A 25,563-nucleotide genomic window follows, 5' to 3' on the forward strand; every position below is an offset into this window, starting at 1 on the left:
TCATTTTTGAACACTTCAAACTTACAGGAGATTTGTTATCGACGAGCATCCTTAATCACAGGTAAATTAAGTTGCCAACTGACAGTGATGGTAATACAAGTACCCCATTTTTTTAATGCTCCATAACTGATCTATACAATTTTAAAAATCATAAAAAGACATTCCATACTCTACCTCAGTTTTACGCATAGTTAAGTATTTTATTAATGACAGTAAAATCTATAAATTCATGAGATGCAAATATACGTTACACTGCATATACAAAATGTAATTCCGCTACTTGCACTTTGAAAGTGTCCAAAAAGATACACACCAGGGGGGTGTTTCACAAAGATCCGAAGTCGAACTTAACTCTAAGTTGGACTTAAACATTATGGAGAGCCATTTGTAGCCTTAAAATAAAATATATTCAAAAGCAAAAATTCACGTATTGTAGACTTTTCATAAATTCCACATCAAGAACATGAAATGTCCTTGATAAAAGAAAACATGAAAGATTTGAATCAACGTTTTATGCCAATTTTAAAATAGCTTTATTTTCAAAGATGCTCAAAGCTTTCCATAATTGTTAGGTCCAACTTGGAGTTAAGTTCCGCTTAGTATCTTTGTGAAACGACCCCCAGAGCTGCCAACTTTCACAAGAGCATTTTTTCCCCAACGGCTGAAAATTACTACTTTGTTGAGGGTACCACTATTTCTGTAATGAAAAGAATACAACATCGCAGAAACTGGGCCGGTATTCAATTCAATATCTAAACCAGAAATATCAGTATTTCACTCAGATAAAAAAAACTTAGATAAAATACTTACCGGTAGCCAACTTCAGTATTCGTTTGATGCTTCTGGCTAAGTATTTTACCCTAAATTAAAAGACAGCTCGCTAGCAGACTCAAGCCAATTATTTTGGAAGCATTGATTGTTCATCATAAGCTGCGCACAATAATATTAGCCCACATTTAATACTACAGGTAAATTGCGCATTACTTTTGATTGACTGTGTGATATCACAATGCTTATCAGTAGGTATTTTGGCATAAGTTTGCTCGCAAAAGTAAATTGCTTAAATGTGATCTGAATACAAGTCAAGACATTTTACTTAGCTAAGCCAAATGCGAAAAATAAGTTTTACTCATACAAAGTATCACATTGAATACCGTACCTTGATCTTGAGAATTGGGATTTCTGTAACAAACCATTCATATTCTCTAATTTCGGTACAAAATACAGAAAGTCCATACTTCTTGGTTGCTCTTCAAAAGCAAAGTTTGAAGAATCGTCGTAATCTCCATGCAAGTGCAAGGCTCTGTTTTTCCTCGTCCGACTTTCATGAACTTTTTAGCTGGAAGAAAGTCAGCTTGGCCTCGTCTCTCCGCAGGTTCGTGATGTTATAAACGTTACCTGAAATGACGGGAAGACCAAACAAACAAAACCATCAAAATACAGTAAACCTTACCTGTGTATAAGAACCACTCAAGGGTAATAAGGATGGTGATTTTTATAGCAAATACAAATAATTTCTAGCATATAATAAAAAAAAAACAGCTCTAGTTATTTACAGGTTGAGCGTATATTATAGCCTTGAAAATCCATCTAGTAAAACACATATAGTGATTACAGATTACTCTGTTTGTGTCATATTTCGTTCAAAACTTTCACCAGTTTGCTTCTCTGATTTTTGATCCGTCTTTTAGAGCATTTCCCCCCTAAGCCCATCTGTACTAGTATAACCAGGAGGGATTAGACCACCCAGCATGGTCACTGACAGGTGGTTATCTCATCAACTCAGCTCTCAACTAACATAAGAAAAAGACGATCATGGGGGACCAACGGGCACCGCTTAGGCATTGTTTTCTATAAAGAGGGAGTAAGTAGCTACAAGTAATGCAGTGGGGCTTTAAGCAGTTTGCTGCCTAATGTCTAAGCAAGGCTTATTAAAAGCACACAATGCGAACAAGGATAAATATTCACCTTTAGGAACAAAGAACCAGTCTCCACTCTGTAATATCTGGCTCGTCTCGTGAAGGGTCATGGCGACTTTGCCTCGAACAACATAGAATATCATCGTGTCACGTCGTACAAGCTGGGATCCTTTCTCCCCAAAGGGCCGGATAGTCAGAATGCCTGAATGGAAAATAAAAGATTAAAATGTATCTTTGTTCACCACACTTACACAAGTAGGTTAAATTAACCAAAACAGACCTATACATACAATACCTTTCCTTTTTTTGTTGTTGAAATTGTTCATGTTTGTAATGTTTTATTGCTTGATTAGCTTGTTTGTTTTTACATTCTTAAATAGTGTTTCGCTAAGAATACAGGGATGATATAAAGGGCCTAAAAGAATTCCCTTCCACAAAACAGGAAAATATAAGTACATATTTCATTTATTAATTTAATTCATTCCAATATTTATGTAGGAACACAAGATCAGTATGTTACTATTTTTCATCTGATATCAGAACTATGAACAATAATGGAATGGTAAAAAATAGTTAAAGTTAACATAATAACAAGTAAAAGTAGAAATTAGACCATACCTGCCAACCTGAGACAAGAGAAATTAGGAGTAAATTTTTCTGGATGGACTACGAGGTCGCGAACCACCGAAGGATTGGGGTAGTAGCCCGTAGATTGGGGGGGGGGGGGGGGGGGGGGGGTACACAGGACTTTAGGGTTTTTTTTTTTTTCCATGTCGCTGTGTATATCTTCTATGAGCGCAAGCGCGGATGTCGGCGTGATCTGGTTATCAGTGCTGTGTTATGCTTTAGTCTTATACATACATACATACATATTGGTATTTATTGAGCGCCTTTACATGAACATGCTCAAGGCGCTTTACATTTCAAAATACAAACATAATAGTTATATACTCTCCAAGTGCATTACACTCTAAAAAAAAAAAAATAAATAAATAAATAAATAAATAAAAAAAAAAAAAATAAAAAAAAAAAATAAATAAAATAAATTAAATTAAAAAAAATCGGAGTTTTGAGGCATGCATTCGGAATTCGGAGTTGGTATGAAAAATGCGGAGGAACTCCGCCTAAATCGGGGTGGTTGGCAGGTATGTTAGACCCATTTCATGAAGCTCATTAAGTTATTATCAATAACAAATTACAATAATTGTTATAATAAGCTACTGAAATATTGAATTTGAGTGGCTGTGAGCAAAATTGTCGTAGAAATGTGACATTTATTATAGAAAACAATAAAAAAGGCCCTGGTTTACCTGCTGCGAAGGCTTTCTGTGAAAGAGCCTTTGAGATGGTGATAGCATCATCTGGTTTAGCAGGCAAGCCACTGGGACCAGTGAACTTGAGCATCTTGGATGTAGCCACAGCATCTAATAGGTACAAAGAAATGCATCATGGATTATTCTTTGACTGCACAAGAACACAGAGGCTACGTTTTGTCTTGAATTCACATGCAAAAAAGGGTGATGAGAGAAAACTTGAGAGAAATGAATAGTTGGAGGAGGCAGTCAGGCCCCTCAGACAAGGAGCGATAAAAATTATGAGACCTGGGGAGTGTTTCTCAAAGATTAAGATCGACTTTAAGTTGGACTTAACTGTGGCAGGCCATTCATGCCACTATTTACTCTCACCGTTATGATCTTTAAATAATATTTTTTCCTTCAATAATGAATTATCAAAATATATAAATTCTGTAGATTTGTGACCATGATTTGTATGTTCCTTGAGAGACAAATGCCAGTAAATGGTGAGGAAAAACAGTGGCATGAACGGCCTGCCATAGTTAAGTCCAACTTAAAGCCTATGTTAGTCTTTGTGAAACACCACCCTGGGCCCTATCTTACAAAGAGTTGCAAGTCCTCCAATCAATTGCAAGATTGCAGTCTCCTATCTTTTATGTACATAGTTGCAATTGATATCAACTCTTTATAAGATGGAGCATCTTTAATCAAACTTGGAAATTTACAACACTACTGAAATATGAAGAATTGTAAGATGATGACATGGATCCTAATCAAATGATTGGTTGAGAGCATACACGTGACCAGGCATTTATTTTGCCTAATGCGTAATTTGAATAATGACCGGTCATTATCAAAATCATGTTATAAAACATCATTTTATAAAACAAATAAAACATAATCTTATAAAACAAATAATAAACAGCATTTTGTTTGGGAATTAGTAAAATTACCCACACTCGGTACCTTCAAGTTAGACTGTTCCAAAGGTACCTCGTGTGGGTAATTCTTACTAATGCCCTCAATACTGTGTATTATTTGTATACTCACCAATAGCGACTTCTTGCTTGGTGTCAGGGTTGACTACATTGATGGTGGGTTGGCAGACTTTACTGGTCCCTACGGGAGGTGACGCATGGATTGAGATGTGAGAGGGCGTCACTGGCAGGTGACCTTTGGCTGAAAATAAAATATTTAAAGGGATTGGGTAACTTTTTCTCAGATTCTGAACAAAATCCTGGATTTAGCTCATTGTGCAATGATAATTGTTAACCTTTAGGTCAGTCAGGAACCCCATGAATTTTACAAGCCGATCGTCTGTCTGATTATCAAGATGAAAATCAAAATCAAAATCAAATTTTGAGTTTTCCTAAGGGGCCATTAATCTCAGATTTAACATTGTTAAACGATGCCTTTAAGATTCATGTTATATCATCCATATTTGGTATCAGGGTAGACTACATTGATGGTGGGTTGGCAGACTTTACTGGTCTTAAAGAGAGGTGATAAATTGACCCCCCTCCCCCTTAAAATACTGCAACTTTCATTAAATGTTTAACATTTAAATCTTTATTTTATTTCATTTTTTTCCCTGTTCTACAGCATGTATTCCATCTTTTAGAGAAACAATATACTGGTAAATTAACACTGCAGAGAGATATATATTACAGAAAGGTGACCACAAAGACAGGTTTAACTTTTAACAGTGAACCCTTGCAAAGGACTACACAAGTCTCCTTCCTAGTAACACTTACGTTTAGCTGGTTGCCTCATAGACCTCACAGACACTCTCTCCTCTGGTGCTCCGGGAGAGATGATACCAGCCAGAGCAAGCCCCCCTGACTTCCGACGTTCGTAGAGTGGACGTTCGTTACGCCAGTACTCTAGAGGGCGCACTCTCTGTCGTCTCGTCCGTCTGACTCCATCTTCCTCATCAGGTTTGACTATAGGAAGGAAATCGATGTCAAAATTAGGTCATTTATCATTGGAAATAAGTAAATCAGGGATGCCAGTTAGAATTGATCAGAAGGGCCTAAAAATTACCTAGAATGAGCTTTTTATACACAAAAAGCCTTAAGTATGGTCTGAAAATAACTCACATGGGCCTGAATTCAGGCTATTGCCTGAAAACTGGCATCCCTAGTTAATGTAACATTCAAAAATGATTTCCCCGTCTAAGGCCATATTTTCCTGAGACATGTACTGGTAGCCTGAAGCTAGCTGCCAGTTTTCTTTAGTTGAAAAAAGGATAACAAAATGTGTGGATATTACAACAATAGCGATGGTGTATTCCTAGCCCATTGCTTACTAGCTTTGAGCTACAGTGTATGCAGCGTGAATGATAATTTGTATGCATTGGGTTAAAAAAAAAAGTTTTATAAACATTTTTAAATTTGAAAGTGTTCGGTTGTTCCAAAGAATAAACCTTGTGAAAGAAGCTACAGTGTTTGTTTTTGGATACGATTAAACACTTACTGATATAAGCCTTCCGGAGTGGCTTCTCTGTGTAGAGGATGGAATATTTATTCTTCTTGTTCTTGGGTCTCTTATCCCAGTTCCTGCTGACTTTCAGGATAGACCCTGTGGACGTTATTGACCTTGCTCCACCGCTGGACGTGCTTGGGGACTTGCCAGGGGGGGTTGGACCCTTGGGGGACTGGTCAGTGGGCTGGTCAGTGGACTGGTCAATGGACTGGTCGGATTGATTTTGGTTTGCATCATGGTGAGCAACCAAGACTTGGGTAGTATCAGTATGATCCTCAGCTGTAAGCAAAAGATTATAAAAATAAACATTGAAGACTGCTGTACTAATAACATGTATACAAGGACCACTGTCTATAACCAAGAGTTTTGAATTCCAAATCTATCCTGTTAATTAATCTTTACAGATAACTACCTGCCAATAAAGAGAGCTTTTCTCACCTTCCTTGAGCAGTCTGTACATAGAGATTAACATGTAAGAACATGGTAAGAACAAAATCACTAAAGGGGAACAACATTGATTGTTCTAAATTACATTGAGTTTGAAAGAGGGAGGATTCATTGATGCTTAGTTACAAAATCAATAATAAGTCTATGTGACAGAAGAATGCTGATGATCCTAGATCCCACTCAAGTTTCACAGGCCACTCTCCTTAAATGAGAACGATCCTCCTCACTTACTGTTCCCCATTGTGTCAGGTTCAAGTCTAGTTTCAATAGACAATAATGACTTACTATGTTCGATGCTGTCGTGCCAGTACTCTCGAGGGGGCGCTCTGTGACGTTTCGTCCGTCTGACCCCATCTTCCTCATCAGTTTTGACTATAAGAAGGAAATCGTTGTAAAAATTAGGTCATTCATCATTAGAAATGAGTTAATTGCACATCCAAAAATTATCTACCGGTACTCGATTGACAGTTTCAAAGTCAAAGGTCAAATGCCTTCCCCAGACATGTACAGGTAGACTGAAGCTAGCTGTCACTTTGTTATTGATTGCTAAAGGATGCTATTTTGACAATCGCCATGTTGTAGATGTCTGATAACTGTTATGAGGGGTAGGAGGATAATTGTTAAACAATTAGAAAGTCCATGTGACAGTAGACAGATAATCCCTGATCCTACCCTTTTGTGTTTCACAGGCCATTCTCCTTTTAATGAGAACAATTCTCTTCACACAGTGTGCCCTATTGGTTCCTGTTCAAGTCTAGTTTCTATAAACAATAATCCTCTTTATACCCAACACCACTTGTATAGTTTGATGCTTTTTTTTTTCAATGACATCAACATCCTGGTGATCAGGCTTTCCCCACCCTCAGTGGGCTACTACCCTTACAATTTCTTTCAATAGAAAGTTCAAGGATCTGATGAAAGTTCTGTTTCAGTGTAGCTATCCTACACAAACTTCTATTTTTCATCTACTGTATGATCAAATTTCAAGGTTAATTCAAAGCAAATTCTTCCCACATCAAAGTTCATAACCAGACTTCAATAGTGTAGCTTTCAATCTTCCCTTCTACACTTTATTCAATAACATAAAGTAAACCATTTCCTGGTAAAAACTAGTAAAGTTAAAAAGTGGCCCACAAAAAAATCAAATATTTGTTTTTGTTTCACCATGCAAAGACTTACGAGAATCTTCAGAGGTTGTGGAGGTTGCCTTCGAAGATGGTCGCTTTGACGGTTTCTTGGCCTTGGCTCCCTTCTTCCTTCCTCTTCTACTTTGCCCTTGATCAGCTGTCTCTCGATCACTCTCTGCTGTGCTTTCATGCGATGACTGACCACTCAGATGTTCTTCCACGTTTTTGGTGTCGTCCTCATTCGCCTTGTCCCGCGTCTTGGCACCACCGCCACTTGATCTCCCCTTAGACGATCTCCTGGACTTCTTGTGGTCCTTTGAGAGAGTAGCTGTAGTAGGTGGAGCGTCCTTGTTGTCTGAAGATTTGTCCTCAGCGCTTGAGACTTGATGGATGCTAATGTCTCCACCGACAGAGATCATGTCCTTGGTGGTAAAGTGGACACTGCTTCGACGCGACCTGAACGCACTGGAGCTAGAACCAGCCTTGCCTGTCGAGGGTCCATCCTCATCGACCCCTAGGGTTTCATCACTGGCTGTCTTAGAACTGTTGCTGACCTCTGCAGGATGATCGGAGGATTTCTTTTGTCGCTGCTTTCTCTGCTTCTTTTGTGGAAGATCCACAGCAGCAGCTTGGTCATCATCAACCTGTGAGCCAGCATCTGCATCAGAAGAGCTAGCCTTCTGATTGGAGGGTTTCTTTTGTCGTCGTTTTCTCTGATTCTTTTGTGGAAGATCCACAGCAGCAGCTTGGTCGTCATCAACCTGTGAGTCAGCATCTGCATCAGAAGAGCTAGCCTGGGATGTGCTCTCAGAAGACCTTTGGCTCCTCTGTAATTGTTTTTTCTGTTGGTTAGACTTCTTTCCTCTGCTCTTCTTGCCTCCCATTGCTAGTTTGGAGTCATGCCCATCTCCACTTAAACTCTCGTTAGGACTTTCCTTTAATTTCTTTTGATCGTCATCCCTGCCGATTTCCGATCCTCTTTTACTTGCCTTTTTCTTCTGTCCTTTCCCCATTTTGCTCTCTTGTTTATCCTTCTGGGTCGGTCTCCTTGTGGATTTCGGTAACTTTTCTGGTTTTTCTTTTTGTACCACTTCCTTATCATTTTTCTTGCCTCCTTTTGCAATGGTTTTTCTATTTGTTCTCCCTGCTTTTTTGCGATTTCCTTTCTGTGTGTCATCCAATAGGCCATATTCTTGCGAATCGGCATCAGCAAATTCAAATTCATCTTCCACTTCATGAACTGATGGAACTGCAAAACTTGCTCTTAAAGAAAAGAAGACTTTCTCAGTGTCATCATCTTCATCTTCAACAACATCAGATTTTGATGCCACAACAGTTTTTTCCTTTTGCTTAATTGCCTTTCTAAAGTTCTCCTCTTCTGTCTTTTTTATTTCATCTACTTCTGTGTCCACTGCCTCCTCTGATTCTGGTTCTTCAATATTTCTTTCTCCTTCTTCTTCTTCTGTTTCTGTAACAAACTCACTTTCTGTTTCTGTCTCTAAAACTTCCTCTTCCTTGGTTCCTTCAACCTTCTCTCCTTCTGTCTCTCCAGCAGTTTCTGCATCTGTCTCTGGAGCTACCTCATCTTCCGTTCCTTCATCCTCCTCTTCTTCACCCTTCTCTTCTTCAACCTCTTTTCCAGGAGGGGCATTTGATTGCTGTTTACTTTTACGTCTCGACTTGACCACTTGTGTTTCTTTCTCGACATCGTCTTTAAGATCTTCCACTCCCTTTGAGCGACGGATACTTCTATCGTGGATTCTCTTGATCTCCCTTTCTAATCTGCTTGACTGATGAGGACTCTTTCTGAGATTTGATGTTACATCATCTGTTTCCTTATCTCCGACTATGTCTTCTTGCACGTCTTTTATTGATACGTTTGACTGACGAGTACTTTTGCTGCGTCTTGTACCTCCAGCTCTCTCTTCCTGCTTCTCTAACTCCATCTCAGTATCACTTCCTTTATTTATGCTCATGTTTGAAGGTTTTAAACTTCTGCTTCGTCTGGAACCGTTTTGCGTATTTGTGTCAATCTCTATGTCATCCACGGCATCATTAGCTTTTGACTGACGAGTACTTTTCCTGCGTCTCGTACCTCCAGCTTTCTCTTCTTGTTTCTCTAAATCTATTTCAATATCATTTCCTTTATTTACGCTCACGTTTGAAGGCTTTATACTTCTGCTCCGTCTGGAACTGTTTTTAATATTTGTGTCAATCTCTTTGTCATTCACGGCATCTTTATCAACTTTTCCTTCATTCGCTTTTGACTGTCGAGTACTTTTCCTACGTCTTGTATCAGCACCTTTCTTTGCTGACTTCTCGTTATCCTTCTGAAGCTCATTTTCATTTAGCACACTCGCATTTGATTGTCGAGTGCTTCTCCTGCCTCTTGTTTCTACTGCTTTCTCTGCTTCCCTTTCATCTATTTCTTCATTTTCTACAATGTTCTTTGACTGAGAAATACTCTTTCTGCTTCTCGTCTCCCTTGGAACTGGGCCACTTAGGTCACCATCAGGCCGGGTTGATCGCCTCTTGCTCCCTCTGGTCTGTGCAGTAGTACCCTCGTCGCTTGGTGAAGTGGCTTTTGCCTGAGGCTCAGGTACCTCTTCTTGAGGTGATGATGGTTCACTGGTTGTCCGGCTACTCTGCTGGTCATCACTGCAATAAGGAAAAAGATAATGAAATTACAAAACTTATTCACTGACACCTCTGATCCTAAACCATGTCTATGCTGTAATTAATCTAAAATCCTAAACATGATTTCAAAGGCATTATCTTAATTTGTTAACATGTGATGAATAATAAATCTATGAGCTTAAGGGGTTACAAGATTCTGGGACAACTGCCCAATTGACTATCACCTCTAAAAAAAACTATCCCCTAAACCTTTCATGATAATCCTTCCGCATTTTGGTTCGATTACTTTTGATTCAGAGCCCTACAAAAATATACCAGGGGGGTGTTTCACAAAGATCCTAAGTTGAACTTATCTCTAAGTTGGACTTAATAGTTATGGAAAGCCATTAGCATCCTTGAAAATATTTTGTAAAAGTTATTTTAAAAGGCATTAAATGTTGATTCAAATCATTCATATTTTATATTATCATAGGAGATTACATGCTCTTGATGTTTATTTCATTAAAAGTCTAAAATACTTCAATTTTTGCTTTTGAATATATAATATTTAAGTCCAACTTAGAGTTAAGTTCGACTTTGAATCTTTGTGAAACACCCCCCAGGTGTACGATAAGAAAGGGCAAAAATGTCTCTCTACAGACTTCATCAAATTTATGTCTCATAGGAATTTCAAAAAGGAAATAAGCTCCAAAAATCTTTAAATTGGCAATACAAAGGGAGCTTCAAAATCATTGTTTGTCAATCAGGGTCCTACCCATGTACTTTTTTTACAGAAATATTACAAAAATGAAGTAAGACAAGAAAAATACATTTTAAAAGTGAGATATGATTAATTTACCTCTTTAAAAAAAAAGTCCTGTTTCAAAAGGGTTAACTAGCCTCTGGCAACTATCCCATGAACATGGAAGCCCTAATTACTCCCTATATAGTTGTTGGAGGGTAAATTTTAAAAGGACAGATGGTAATTGGTCCTTTAATTAGAGTTAGTTGTGATGGGTTGATAGCTCTGAGGAGCAGTCACCCTGCCACAGGTAACAAATATATTTTTATGGGTGGTGGCAGTGGAATGAGTTCCTTAAAATTCTCCACTAGTTATGATGGTATTTATGATTTTAGAATTCCTAATACTTTCTTATTATTTTATATTCCTTATTTTCTATATCTAATTCCCCCTTTAATCTTAAGTCAAAAGCAGATTACACTAAACGTAAAGGGGTAGGGGGCAGATCTCATTTTTTCTTCATAGAATTAATGTTCTGCTGAAGCTCTGGATTGAATTCCAAATATTCCCAATACTCACTGTTCGACAGGCCCGCTCGCATCATCCTCTTCAGTCTCTGTCTGTTCATCCCCTTCTTCTTGACTGAGTTCCGACTGGCTGGAAGGTGCTTTGACAGTTCCTTCTGAAGATGATCCACTCTCTTGGCTCTCTCCTTCATCCCCGACACTGTTCTCCCCTTCACTGGTTTGGCTCTCTTCGGAAGTGGTGGCCTCTGAAAAACTTAGCCTACAATGTATAATGTACGAAATGAAATTGCTTTTGAATATATACTTCTACGCTGAGAAAAGAAAATGGTGAATAACATAATATTGCCTGATCACTAAATTTATGAAAAGAATGAGAACCTATAGTTGAAGATTTTGGTGCGGTTTCACTTATCACTTCTTATGTTGAAACTCGTATGTTGAAACTTGTATGTTGAAACTCATTTCACTTGCATTAGAAGAAAGGGAAAGTTTTGTTTTTGTGTTTGTCAGTTGATTTGCACTTGGTAGAGGTTTCATAAAAAATAGAAACGACATGTGTCTACATGTATATAACTGAAATGGTCCTTCTAGTGCTGGGTCTTTTTCCACTTAGACTGTAGACTAGTCATGCGTTACGCATTCTAGACAGAGAACATCCCAGGGTTTTTAGTCATTGCCTCTCCTCATCCAACAATGGCAAATTTTGCAAGACTTGGTCCAAAGAGAACCTCTGGGACCTGTTTCACAAAACTTGTCATCAGTGACAAATGACAGTCTTTGTTATAAGCTACTGAAATCTTTGCTTCTGATTGGTTATCAGCAGATTTGTCACTGAATTTTGCTATTTGTCATTGGAAAAAGGCTTTGTGACACGGGTCCCTGGTCAAAACCATGTGGGACCTACCTCTGCCTGGTCTTGAATTTACTCAAGGCTGACGAGGGTTCCAGGCTGGGGGCTCGTCCCTTGATGATGCTGCCAGTGATATCAGCCTCAAGGGCTGAAGCATTCTCTGCAGCTTGTGAGACGTCCTGTGGCAGTTCAACCTTGCTTGCCTCTCGATCTGAGCTGGCTTCTTGAGGGGTGAACGATGGCATAGACCTCAGCGATCGCTGCAAGTTAAAAACAAAGTGCTAGGTAATGCTCACTGTTGCTGAGTATTCATTGGAGTTTTTATATAATCATTGCAAGCCATTATCTGTGCATAACTTTTTTTTTTCCAACAGAAGTATTGATCAGATTTTATATCAATATCAGACCCTTGGTCATTCATTGTGTATGTCGACAAGAAGTCAACAACTAGACTTACTTACAATGTACATCCTTACTTCAGAGATATTTTCTATGTTCTAAGGACAGCATCACTGTTTTGAGTACTGCTCATTTAGTTAAAGTGAGATTATAGTGCTGAAAGTGTTCCATATGACATATATTTATTTCAAAATCGAAGCACAACTTACATTGAGCTCACTGACCCTATACTGTGAGGACTCTTATGTCATTCTAGATAGCACTGCTACAGCCTGTTGTCATTTAATGTCTTGCTTTACCTATACTTTCCTTGCAATGAATCAAAGAGCATTTTCATTTTTTACAAGATTCGTTCCTTTAGCTTCAGCTAAGATGAGAGCAAGACAAAGAATGTTTGGTCTGTCTGTTTTGTTACTATGCTTCGATATATTCATTTAATTTCTCACAAAAACGGTACAAAATGGGCAATTTTTATGATAAGAAAATGGACAATACTTCCACGCCTCAACCAAAACAACAGTTTTACAAAATAATTACCTTTTTCATAGTACCGTCTTTATTTTCCTTCTCTGCTGCTAATGTAGTGTGCATGGTAGCATCATTCTCTGCAGAAAATGGATAAAAAAATCTTTCATGAGTAATGAATACACAGAAATGTACTACTAAGTAATACAACCGTCACAAGAAATTATATTATTCATTTTTCATCATATAATTTCCTGTTAAGTTAGTACTACTGAGATAATGTAGCATGGTTAATACGCTTCCTGTGCCATCTTGTTTTGCACTGATTTATTTACTGAAACTGCTTGCAGCACGTCTAATATGAATGGAATACACTACTGCCTGTAAAATACCTCATACATGAATCTAAATTTGTATTATTTCATATTAAATCATAACAATGCTTATATAGATCTCTAAGAAAACTCTGTCAATTTTCTTTAAATATTGAGCAGAGAGTTCCATCTTAATATGGTCCCCATGCAATTTGGGCACTAGTTTTTCATGGGGAGGAGAATTGGCTTTGCATTAAAAAAAAAAATTGTTATCAATTTTGTAGCCTACCGATATATCTAATGATGCAATGTGATTGGAATAAAAAGAACTGACATTTAGGGTTCGCGAGAAATAAATTGTGTTTAGGAATTGCTCGGAACATGAGGTGCATACTTACCGCTCTCTGACCAGTAGTCATCAAAGACTTCAAAGCCATCGCTGTCTTTCCTCACATCTTTTTTCACTACAATGCCAGTCCGCCTGTATCAAGAACAAAGATTGTTTAACACTCTCATTAATACCAAAGACGATTTTGAAGTTGTATGATGGTTTGTTTTTACCCTACTGTTAAGAAAGCATGTACATGTATATCCTTGTATGCAAGCAAGGGGACTGACGACTTTAAGTCCTCTCTGGGGGACTTTAACTTAGTAATGAGGATTAACGCCTTACAAAAGGGCACGACTGCATCAACCTGGTTTGGAATCCAGGACCTCCCGGTAATGAGACCACTGCCCTAACACTGAGCCATCACATGACTGTTTATAATAAAAATTTATTTCCTTCTTTTCCATAGCAATTTCAAGAGAAAGCCTGCAGTTGTTGAGTCATACAGTTACATGTACATAGTATAGAACGCTAGAAAGTGCAGTTACAAATTATACAAACCAGGCCTGATACAAACATTAAGGTTTGGAATGATTGGGAACTGAACAACAGAACAAGTTTAGGACAAAAACCATACGGTAAGTAAAATTAATATAAGATAGCAGGTGAAATACTAACAATGCAGTACACACAAATCATTTTGGGGAAATCAAACTTTTACAACTATACAATAATTATAAATATAATTTTACACTTCATAATTGCGATGCTCCTGTTATTAGTATATTTACCTGCCGACACCGTCTTGGTAGAAAGGGTTGACAAAAACCTGTGAAAACAAGAAATTAGACAAATTAGTAATATTTGACATACTGACAGTATAATGATTTAACAAATTATATAAGTATCAACAAAGTCTAAGTGTATGTCTGGACAAATGTTTTAAAGCCATGTATAGGACAGTATGTTTCTGGAACTGAAATCTAAGATAAATCAAACCAAAGATGAGAATAAATTCTGGAACTCTGGAGCACTATGAAATTTTTTTTTTACAAGATGTACATGTAGGCAGATCAGAGAGCCAATTTGTTACTAGTCCAACTTACATTTGTTTAAACAATTCGATTGTTCACACCACACTTCTTCAGTAGGTCAAAAGTTCCAACTCATAAACTCATAGTTTAAGATTAGAAGAGAGGCACAGCCAATATGGGACTTTATAGGAGACCATGGCATTGTTTTATGAAACCGTCATTAGTACAAGCTCACCGACATCCCATTGTGGCATTGAAACACTTGTGTTATTACATTCAATACACGCGTCTTAACACTCAATCAATGGCCTAATTGGGTTGTCGGCGAAAATATACTCATGACGGTTTCGTGAAATCTGTTCTGCTGTACATCTAACTCCACTGACTGCCTCTGTACAGAGACCAAATTGTGTTGTACAGGTTAGTGAGGGAAATTTATGCAATGCAGTTTGTGTGTGATTGCTGATCTCATTGTATAGTAAATACTGTTACTAATTGTGTGCGGCACGTAGAACTTATCAGGCCTCAGCCTCATTTTCCTAAATTGGCCCTTCTGATTGGCTATCGTATTACTAAAACATACCAAAAATCAACTAAATCTTCATCAATTGTTCGAATAATGGTCATGATTTAAAATCATTATGTTTTTTACCTCAATACCTGTTTCATGTAAATTTTCTTATCTTTTCTGGAGTATTTTTCCTAAGAACGAAGACTTGTAATATAAACTTTCTCACAGGATTCACGGCAAACTGCTGCGATTTGCTGTGAAACCTGTGAGAAAGTGTATATTATTGTGTCTTCGTTTTGGGGAACATAGGTCTACTTAAAAAAAGATAGGAAACTTGACACAAAACAGCAACAGGTAAGAAACATATCGACTTTGAAATCATGACCATTATTTGAACTTCCTTGCTTCCTCGTAAGTAAGAGAAAAATAGAGTAATGACAGTTAATGTTGTATGACTATGAATGATCACTGATCAGTGAACACAATTTCCAATCTAGCTCCGTTCACAAATGATCATCCACACTAGTGCTGTAGCCCGGAAGGCTTACCGTTACCGGGTTCCAACCCGCCGGGTTGAGCATTTCGGGCCGGACCAGTTCCGGGCTGAACTGTAGCCAGAATTAGATCAACTCGGTAACAAAACCCGGCAGTAAAAAAGAGTTTTTAAATAGCTCATTGTTCGTTATCTACTTATCTTTCATCACAATAAAACCGTCAAAAGTAACTGTAAACAAACACAGCATGATGGCTCGATCTTTTACATCTGTTGAGCTGTCTTTACAATAGACACAGCACACATAGATTTTGTGTTGTGTGGTCAAGTGTGTATTTGTATCTCCCTAGCCCTGGCCCTGCCTGCAAGTGATGTGACTGATCAGCTTACTGTACTGACCAATCAGAAAGTTTCCCCCGAGTGGGCGGAGAGTGAAACCAGCATAAATTAAAGTTCAGTGATTGCTGGCACAGTTACAGTAGAACAGACGATTCATAAATTATGAAGTTTGTTGACCTAGCTGATAGACGAGTGAATGGCAAATTTACATAATGTGTTTGAGAGTGTGTATGTGAAAATTTGTTATGCCCGAGGTGGAGGCTGAGCTGAGATGAAGTCGACAGAGAGTTAAATTAAAGAGTAATTCCATCACCAAAATACTTCCTGACAAACGGATTTAATTAGCAAACAAGATAATTATTGGGGTCCATCTCTCTGCCTTAATTCTTGACCAAAATTGATCAAAAAGATTTAGCCCAGATTAGAAGAAAAAAAGATAAGTTTGTGAAATGTTAATAGTCTTTAGAGATGAGAAGGAAAAAGTTATCTTCATCATCATTCTTCCTTCAATCTTTACCTTTTTTCAATTCTATTTATTCATCTTCCGAATGTGTTTTAAACCTTTTCCCCCCTCAAATCAATTTGATCTTCTTTCTTAAAAAAAAAATAAAAGTACAGAATTATTTACGTAATGTAGTTTTTCTCATGTTTTCTTTTCTTTCTTAAGTTTCTTTCATTGTGTCTCTCGATCCCCCCCCCCCCAAATTCATTCACATCTGATATATCTCTTTCACTATCATGTCACAGAAATTTAGAATACAAAACATTCCCTGTCAAGAATAATGCATGCCAGACAGCTTGGGCCCAACTGGGTGTAACATTACACCGCGGATTCTTTGAACAGGGTTCAAAGGTTCAAAGGATCAACAAGCAGCCTTTGTCCTGCTATGCGCACATCCCCAAAAATATGCAAATATCGGTTAAGCTATATCATGTGCCTTACATGTGATTATTGTTTTTAATTGGCAGACAAACAGACCAATCATAGTAGAGCATGTTGTATGGGCACTATGACAGGGAAATGAGCTATTTTTAGGATGCCTACATACATGTAGCTAGCCTTATGCTTCATCTTTTTAGGGAGTGGATTAAGGGTGATAATTTATGCTGACCTGGGACTTATGTCTGGACTCACAGACAGCATGATAAACAAAATGAAGTGATGTGCCCTCCATTCAGGACAAGGTCGGTAGATCACACAAGATGTGTTTGTAGTAGCTTTCAAATAGAATCTAGTCAATATTATTTCAGTCCAACTCTCACCGGGTTACCGGACCTTTCCGGGTCTCGTTAAGAAATTTGGAAAATTGCCGGGTCGGGCCGGGTCCGGGTTTTGGGTTCCTCTTCTTCAAAATAATCTGCCTCCTTCACTGCTGAAGATTCTTGCAGATGTGTGCGAGTGCATGTGTGTGGCGACATGGGGATGTCCAGGTGTGCAGGTGAGAGGTGTATATATACATAGTGCCAGTAAAAAACATTGCCGGAATTTACTTCCCCCCGGTCTTTAGTTGTCGCTGGAAGGCTTCCACTGATGGAGCCAGGACAACCTCAAGGGGGAGAGCGTTCCACTGTCGAACAGTGCGAGGAAAGAAGGAGTGAATATGTTGCTCTGTTCGTGACTGCATGACACGATAACAGTAAGGACGAAACGATCTTGTAGTTCTTACGACTGTTGCCGGTTGGATGTATAGTGGTGGATGTCAAAGTCAACCAAAGAGTAGTGCATCTTGTACAGTAAGGTGAGACGTTGATGCTCTCTTCTCTTCTGGAGGGAAGTCCATCCAAGTTGACTCAGCATGTCAGAGACGCTAGATGTATGATGATAGCGGTTGAGAACATATCTCGCTGCTTGTCTCTGGACTATCTCCAACTGGTTTACACATCTGATGGTGTGTGGATCCCAGACAGCACAAGAAGAGGGCGAACGAGAGCCTGGTATGCAGTAGTCTTGAGCCGAGTGGAGTTGACACGCAGGTTCCTTCTAAGAAAGGCTAGGGTGTTGTTTGCCTTCTTGCAAGTGGCAGATACATGCTGTGTCCAGTTGAGGTCAGCAGTGAGAGTAATGCCAAGGTATTTGGCAGCTGACACAGACTCCAAGGGTTCCCTAATCCACACACACTTCGTCTAGACTAACTTAATTCTACAAAAGTATGAATATGATTCTGAATAAGCGCCGGATCTATAGTATCAGTTTAGATCAGGATCTCAACAACAAACATCACAATCACACCGATTCTTCTCTCACAATGAAAAAAGTGCACACAGGAAAAAAAAGGCAGACATGAGTGTCCCGCCGAGCACTCTCCCCCGGAGTCCGGGCATGGAGAGGTATCAGACCCCGCTGAACTTCATGCAGCTTTAGTTGTTAGTTATTCAGTTATTGACAATGCAGTAAAAATAAGACTGCGATTACAGAACGGTCATGAAATGAAAAATGTATCCATATGAACTTAAATAAAATACTTACATTCTTCTTCTTAAATGCCGACATTATTTTGATTTCAATCTTCGTTAGTCATGGAGAAATCCAACACCAAATTTCACATTATTCAGCTTGATGTCGATTGGGTTGACGTTTGAATCTTCGCGGCCATATTTTGGATGTGTTCGTTTTTCTTAGATCAGCTCTCACGCGCAGCGCACACGTACGTACGCACAGACCCGGATAATCTAACCATAGGATGGATAAGGCCAGACATTAGTCTCATAATGCAGACCCTACATTAAAGTTTGACCAAATCGGGGGAGCTCGTCTCGAAAAACTCTAGATGGATATAGATATAGTTATCCAAAGGAGGATAGAGGGGCGCAAAAACGCAAAAGAGGGGGGGGGGGGGGGGGGGGGAGGAAAAAATTGCAAATTTAAAGGGAAACGGAGGAAGGGGGATCCTCATTCTGAAATGTAAATTTGTATTAGAAATACATATTTCTAATGGTTTGGCTCCCTCGAGTGTGTAGTTTTAGGTTTTCGTAATTTCACACCCCAATATAAATACATGTATGCCCATATTTAGCTTATACAAAAACATTTTTAGACGGACTATAATGCAGTGCAGTGGCGCTGCTTAGTGGCTGCCGGGCTCACGATCAATTGGGCAAAAAGAATTTCCGTTTCGGTTTAATAAAATTTGGAGTGGACTATTAGGCTATTATTATTATTATTATTATTATCATTATTATTATTATTATTATTATTATTATTATTATTATTATTATTATTATTATTATTATTATTATTATTATTATTATTATTATTATTAGTGTAAACAAAACAAAAAAACCAAAATGGGAAGTTAAGCATTTGAAAGAAATAGTACATCCTGTTGCTTGGCTTAATTCTTTGAGTAGTTCCTCTAGAGAGTTCAATATTTTGCATCCTATTTGAAGAACAACTAAAAACAAAATGCTGCTTATTTCAAAATTTTGCAAATCCACTGTTCTGTATTGGCGTTAGAGGTCGCAGGATGTGCTTGGGGCTCCCAGGGGATTTTTTTTTAGAGTAATAACTTTCAGACAACTATCATCTCATATACGGACATCGTGATGCCCGTGTATCCTTATATTTGGGTGCCTGAATATTGTATTCGGGCAGCGGCAAGGTGTCAGAACTTACTCTTATTTTCAAATTTAAGTAGCGGACGATAACTGAATATTGATGATAAGTGAAATAAAAAAAAGTGAAAATAAAACTTAAAAGTAACAAAAGAACCCATTTAATTTGTTTTTAAATGTTCGTTCTGATTATTCATAGCAACAGTTTTCCCGAAAATCAATCGTCATATTCTGGTTTCAAATTCGATTTTCAGTGGTTTTTAGCACTTGACTGACTAAGGTCCATGTTTTTAGTTACCTCTTTCAAAATGGTCTACTGCATGAGCAAAGCTGGTTACGTTTGCTTTACGCGATTATCTTTAGTCAATCCATATACCTCTTACTTTTCGGGGGGGGGGGGCACTGGCGTACCTATGGGGGGGGCAGGGGGGGCAGAGTGCCCCCCTGACGGGCTCCAGGGGAAAAAAAGAAAAAGGGGAAAGAAAAGAAAAGAAAGGGAAGGAAAGAAAAAGAAAAAAAGGAAAAGGAAAGAAAAAAGGAAAGAAAGAGAAAAAAGGAAAAAAAGGAAAGAAAAAAGGAAGAAGAAGAGAAAAGGAAGAAAAAGGGAAAAGAAAAGGAAAGGAATAAAAATGGGGGAAAAAATAAAGAACATGGCCGTAAGCACCAGGGGGGGGGGGGGCAGTTGACCCCAGATATTTTGAAATCGTACAGTTTTTTTTCCTGAAAATGTAGTGTAGGCCTATACCAAATCCTTCAATTCTACTTTTGAAAATGCAAAAGTACCCTCATGACCAGTTCGGTCGCTCGAACTCCCTTCACTCTTTTTGCTTTTGAGATTCTTCGAAAACTTTTAACGCATCTTTCCCCCTTCCCCCATCAGAAAAATATTCCGCATACGGCCCTGAAAAATTAAAACAAATAAAAATAGGAAAATATAAGTGATATAACAAATTTGAAACTCTTCGCTGGCGCGAACTGCTTGCTAGCCTATTTTGTATTAAATGTTTTCACTTCCTCGTCCCCCTGAAAAAAGAAAAGGATTAGTATTGCCTAGAATACAATTGTGCCTGCCCCGACGGGCCCCGACCTGCAACCATGGCAACAATAACACACAATATATGTACCAAATGTTACTAAAAGAGACTAATTCATTTTTCTCGCTCGCTACACTCGCTCGCGAATAAAATGAATAGACATTGCTTTGGAAACAATTGTGCCCACCCTTGACCTGCAACAATATCATTAAAAATGGAAGAGTTTTTTCGCCCTCTCGCCAAAAAGGAATTGAATCGCGTTAAACGCGATTGCGTCCATCCTGACCTGCACCAATAAAAACAAGTTTATTTATTAATTTCTATTAAAAGAGAATTTTTTTTTTTTGCTTGCTCGCTATGCTCGCTCGCCAAAATGGAATTGACACCGCTAACGTGCCCGCCCCAACCTGCAACAACCAGTTAACAATTATGTACGAAACGTTATTCAAAGAAGTTTTGGTGTGCTCGTGCTCGCCAAAACGGAATTAACATCACCTTAGACATGATTGTGTAAGCCCTGCCCTGCAACAAAAAAATCTGAAATTTATGAACCAATTATTATTACAAAAATTTTGCTCGCTCGCTACGCTCGCTCGCCAAAATAGAAATAACACCGCTTTTAATAATCACGTCCCTGACATGGAACAATTAAACCAAGTTTATATACCATATTTTCCCTATAAAGAGAAGTGATTTTTTTTTGCTCGCTCGCTACGCTCGCTCGCCAAAATAGAATTAACACCGCTTTTAATAATCACGTCCCTGACATGGAACAATGAACCCAATTTTATGTACCATATTTTCCCTATAAAAGGAAAGTGATTTTTTTTTCGCTCGCTACGCTCGCTAGCTCGTGGAATTATGTGCCCACCACTAACCTGCTGCAATATCATTAAAAAGAGAAATGTAGGGGGTTGCCTGCCCGCCAAAATGGGATTGACATTGCCTTAAACACGATTGTGCCCGCCCCCTACCTGCAACAATGAAACAAATTTTATATAGCAATTCATTGAGAGAAAGGTGTATTTTCGCTCGCTAGCTAAAATGGGTATAACATCACCCTTAACACAATATTGTTCCCGCGCCCTGCATGGGACAATTGAACCAAGTTTAAGTGGCAATTATTAAAAAAGAAGTGATTTTTTTTCTTGCTCGCTACACTAGTTTGCAAAAAAAATGAAATTAACGTCGCTAACAAGTGAATGTTCCCACCCCCAACTTGCAACAATACCAGTTTATATACCAAACGTTACTTAAAGATTTTTTTTTGCTCGCTCGCTCGCTCGCCAGAAGTGAAAATTAGCATCGCCTTTTTTGTTTGTTTCGGTCGCTTGCCCCCCCTGACGGAGTACCCCAGGTACGCCACTGATCCAGAGTTATCATGTGTTTGGTTAAGTTACCAGATGAGTTGAATATCTTCTCACAATATTTGCACTTGAAAGGGTTTCTCTCCAGCGTGCGTTCTTTTTTCTTTCTTTTTTTTTTTTTTTCCTTTCCCCCCCTTTTTTTGGTTTGTTTTTTGGGCCGCCCAAGGGAGGGGTTTAAACCCCCTAAACCCCCCCCCCGTAGATCCGCGCCTGTTTCCCCGCGAAGCGTGGGCGCTGGATGTGTTTTATTTACTCAAATTGTAGTATTACTACACGTCCGTATTACACCCCCATGTATGGTAATTTACCCTGTATGCCAACTTTTTTGCATGATTCAAACATACCTTCCAGTAAATTGAGAGAGACGGTTTTGTCCTTATGGCAGCATGTAGGAGACGAAATTTTCAGTTCGTTCCCTGATTCTGATTTTGTTTTATTGATTTTCATCCATTTCTTTGTTTATTTATATCTCTACATGTAAAACATTTGAAGAGCTATTTTCCGAAAGGAGCAAAATCTTTAGATAGCAAATGAAGATAATGATATACATTTTTCCTCTATTTACTTTGAACAAAATTATTAACCTAAATTGCGAGAGAAATTATGAACACATGCATCTTTTAATAACAATTTTTCATAGACACTAGAACAAAATCGGGTAAACAAAGAGTTCCCTTAAATTACATACATGGATCTAGTGCCTCTTGAAAAGAAATCAACAAAAAGTGTTCCCCCCCCCCCCCCAAGCCCCTGAACGAAATATCTGATGACGTAATTTTCCAATTTCCGGGGCCCAAATTTTTGTTGCTCATCTAACCGTGATTAAATGCTTTAAAACCCCTGAGCTTCCGGGGGCTCTGCCCCCTGGACCCCACCTAGGGCCTTAAGGCGGACGGTTGGATGCTCATCTGACGGTAATTTTATGCTTAAAACACCTATGCTTCTGTGGTCTCGGCCCCCAGGACCTTACGCCAAGTGTCCGGCCAGTGTCACAAATAAGATATCAAAATATGCTCATCTGACCGTAATTTATTGCCCAAAACTCCTGAGCTTCCGGGGGCTCCGCACCCTTGACCCAACACCAATTTGTGTCTTGCTATAGTGTCACAAATAAGGTATCAAAATATGCTCATCTGACCGTAATTTATTGCCCAAAACCCCTGAGCTTCAGGGGACTCCGCCCCCTGGACCCCCACCCACTGGCGTACCTATGGGGGGCAGGGGGGCAGAGTGCCCCCCTGACGGGCTCCAGGGGAAAAAAAGGAAAAGGGGAAAGAAAAGAAAAGAAAGGGAAAGGAAAGAAAAAGAAAAAAGGAAAAGGAAAGAAAGAGAACAAAGGAAAAAAAGGAAAGGAAGAAGAAGAGAAAAGGAAGAAAAAGGGAAAAGAAAAGGAAAGGAATAAAAATGGGGAAAACAAATAAAGAACATGGCCGTAAGCACCAGGGGGGGGGGCAGTTGACCCCAGATATTTTGAAATCGTACAGTTTTTTCCTGAAAATGAAGTGTAGGCCTATACCAAATCCTTCAATTCTACTTTTGAAAATGCAAAAGTACCCTCATGACCAGTTCGGTCGCTCGAACTCCCTTCACTCCTTTTGCTTTTGAGATTCTTCGAAAAAATTTAACGCATCTTTCCCCCTTCCCCCATCAGAAAAATATTCCGCATACGGCCCTGAAAAATTAAAACAAATGAAAATAGGAAAATATAAGTGATATAACAAATTTGAAACTCTTCGCTGGCGCGAACTGCTTGCTAGCCTATTTTGTATTAAATGTTTTCACTTCCTCGTCCCCCTGAAAAAAAGAAAAGGATTAGTATTGCCTAGAATACAATTGTGCCTGCCCCGACGGGCCCCGACCTGCAACCATGGCAACAATAACACACAATATATGTACCAAATGTTACTAAAAGAGACTAATTCATTTTTCTCGCTCGCTACACTCGCTCGCGAATAAAATGAATAGACATTGCTTTGGAAACAATTGTGCCCACCCTTGACCTGCAACAATATCATTAAAAATGGAAGAGTTTTTTCGCCCTCTCGCCAAAAAGGAATTGAATCGCGTTAAACGCAATTGCGTCCATCCTGACCTGCACCAATAAAAACAAGTTTATTTATTAATTTCTATTAAAAGAGAATTTATTTTTTTTGCTTGCTCGCTATGCTCGCTCGCCAAAATGGAATTGACACCGCTAACGTGCCCGCCCCAACCTGCAACAACCAGTTAATAATTATGTACGAAACGTTATTCAAAGAAGTTTTGGTGTGCTCGTGCTCGCCAAAACGGAATTAATATCACCTTAGACATGATTGTGTAAGCCCTGCCCTGCAACAAAAAAATCTGAAATTTATGAACCAATTATCATTACAAAAATTTTGCTCGCTCGCTACGCTCGCTCGCCAAAATAGAAATAACACCGCTTTTAATAATCACGTCCCTGACATGGAACAATTAAACCAAGTTTATATACCATATTTTCCCTATAAAGAGAAGTGATTTTTTTTGCTCGCTCGCCAAAATAGAATTAACACCGCTTTTAATAATGACGTCCCTCACATGGAACAATGAACCCAAGTTTTATGTACCATATTTTCCCTATATAAAAGAAAAGTGATTTTTTTTTTCGCTCGCTACGCTCGCTAGCTCGTGGAATTATGTGCCCACCACTAACCTGCTACAATATCATTAAAAAGAGAAATGTAGGGGGTTGCCTGCCCGCCAAAATGGGATTGACATTGCCTTAAACACGATTGTGCCCGCCCCCTACCTGCAACAATGAAACAAATTTTATATAGCAATTCATTGAGAGAAAGATGTATTTTCGCTCGCTAGCTAAAATGGGTATAAAATCACCCTAAACACAATATTGTTCCCGCGCCCTGCATGGGACAATTGAACCAAGTTTAAGTGGCAATTATTAAAAAGAAGTGATTTTTTTCTTGCTCGCTACACTAGTTTGCAAAAAAATGAAATTAACGTCGCTAACAAGTGAATGTTCCCACCCCCAACTTGCAACAATACCAGTTTATATACCAAACGTTACTTAAAGATTTTTTTTTGCTCGCTCGCTCGCTCGCCAGAAGTGAAAATTAGCATCGCCTTTTTTGTTTGTTTCGGTCGCTTGCCCCCCCTGACGGAGTATCCCAGGTACGCCACTGGGGGGGGGGGGAGGGGTTGGAACATGAACAAAGTTCAAATTGTACTGGAATTACAAGTGCAGCGCTTGTAAAATGGCGACTGGCTGGTTGAATGCTCCCCAGGGAGTGGAAAATGAGCATAAGTCCTGCCGGTAAGCCTGAATCCGATGGCCGGCGTAATAATATATGCCGTGCCTAGAAACAATTTATTAGGCGCATTTGATTCTGGAAAAAGTTTCTCAGGAATGTTCATATGTTGAGGAATGTGATCATGCAATGGAGTCGCACCGCATTTCAGGAAGAAAAGGCCTATGTCATAGGCCTGCTCTTATCACCGAAGATGTGCACATCAAAATTCAAATAGGTCTATAAACCCAGACTCCACAATTTTAATCTACATTTTTACGTTGAATGATCTTCGTCATTCAGCCAATAGCTGCACTATTTAATATTAAATCACGTATTGGCTGAATCTTTAGACTAGGAACAACGACGTACCAGTAAGTGAGAAAACGGATAGAGGTTTGTCTATCCTACGTTTCTTAAATTCTGCGCGCCGCGAGCTAATTCAAAATACTGG

General features: G+C 38.9%; 1 protein-coding gene across 1 annotated transcript; it reads right to left on the reverse strand.

The window, feature by feature from the left end:
- Nucleotides 1-600: 600 nt before the first annotated feature.
- Nucleotides 601-18,495, reverse strand: LOC589199 (centromere protein C). The gene is made up of 14 exons (XM_030996092.1): nt 18,358-18,495; nt 14,305-14,342; nt 13,584-13,666; nt 12,944-13,011; nt 12,062-12,267; nt 11,210-11,416; nt 7,325-9,930; nt 6,431-6,517; nt 5,690-5,977; nt 4,969-5,157; nt 4,265-4,393; nt 3,230-3,343; nt 1,969-2,121; nt 601-1,398 (listed from the first exon to the last, which is right to left on the reverse strand). The coding sequence occupies exons 1-14, from the start codon at nt 18,379-18,381 to the stop codon at nt 1,325-1,327; spliced, it is 4,266 nt and encodes a 1,421-aa protein (XP_030851952.1). The 5' UTR covers nt 18,382-18,495; the 3' UTR covers nt 601-1,324.
- Nucleotides 18,496-25,563: the final 7,068 nt, after the last annotated feature.

This window comes from Strongylocentrotus purpuratus, unplaced genomic scaffold (genome assembly GCF_000002235.5).
Source record: "Strongylocentrotus purpuratus isolate Spur 01 unplaced genomic scaffold, Spur_5.0 spur5_scaffold_3, whole genome shotgun sequence".
NCBI classification, from domain to species: domain Eukaryota; kingdom Metazoa; phylum Echinodermata; class Echinoidea; order Camarodonta; family Strongylocentrotidae; genus Strongylocentrotus; species Strongylocentrotus purpuratus.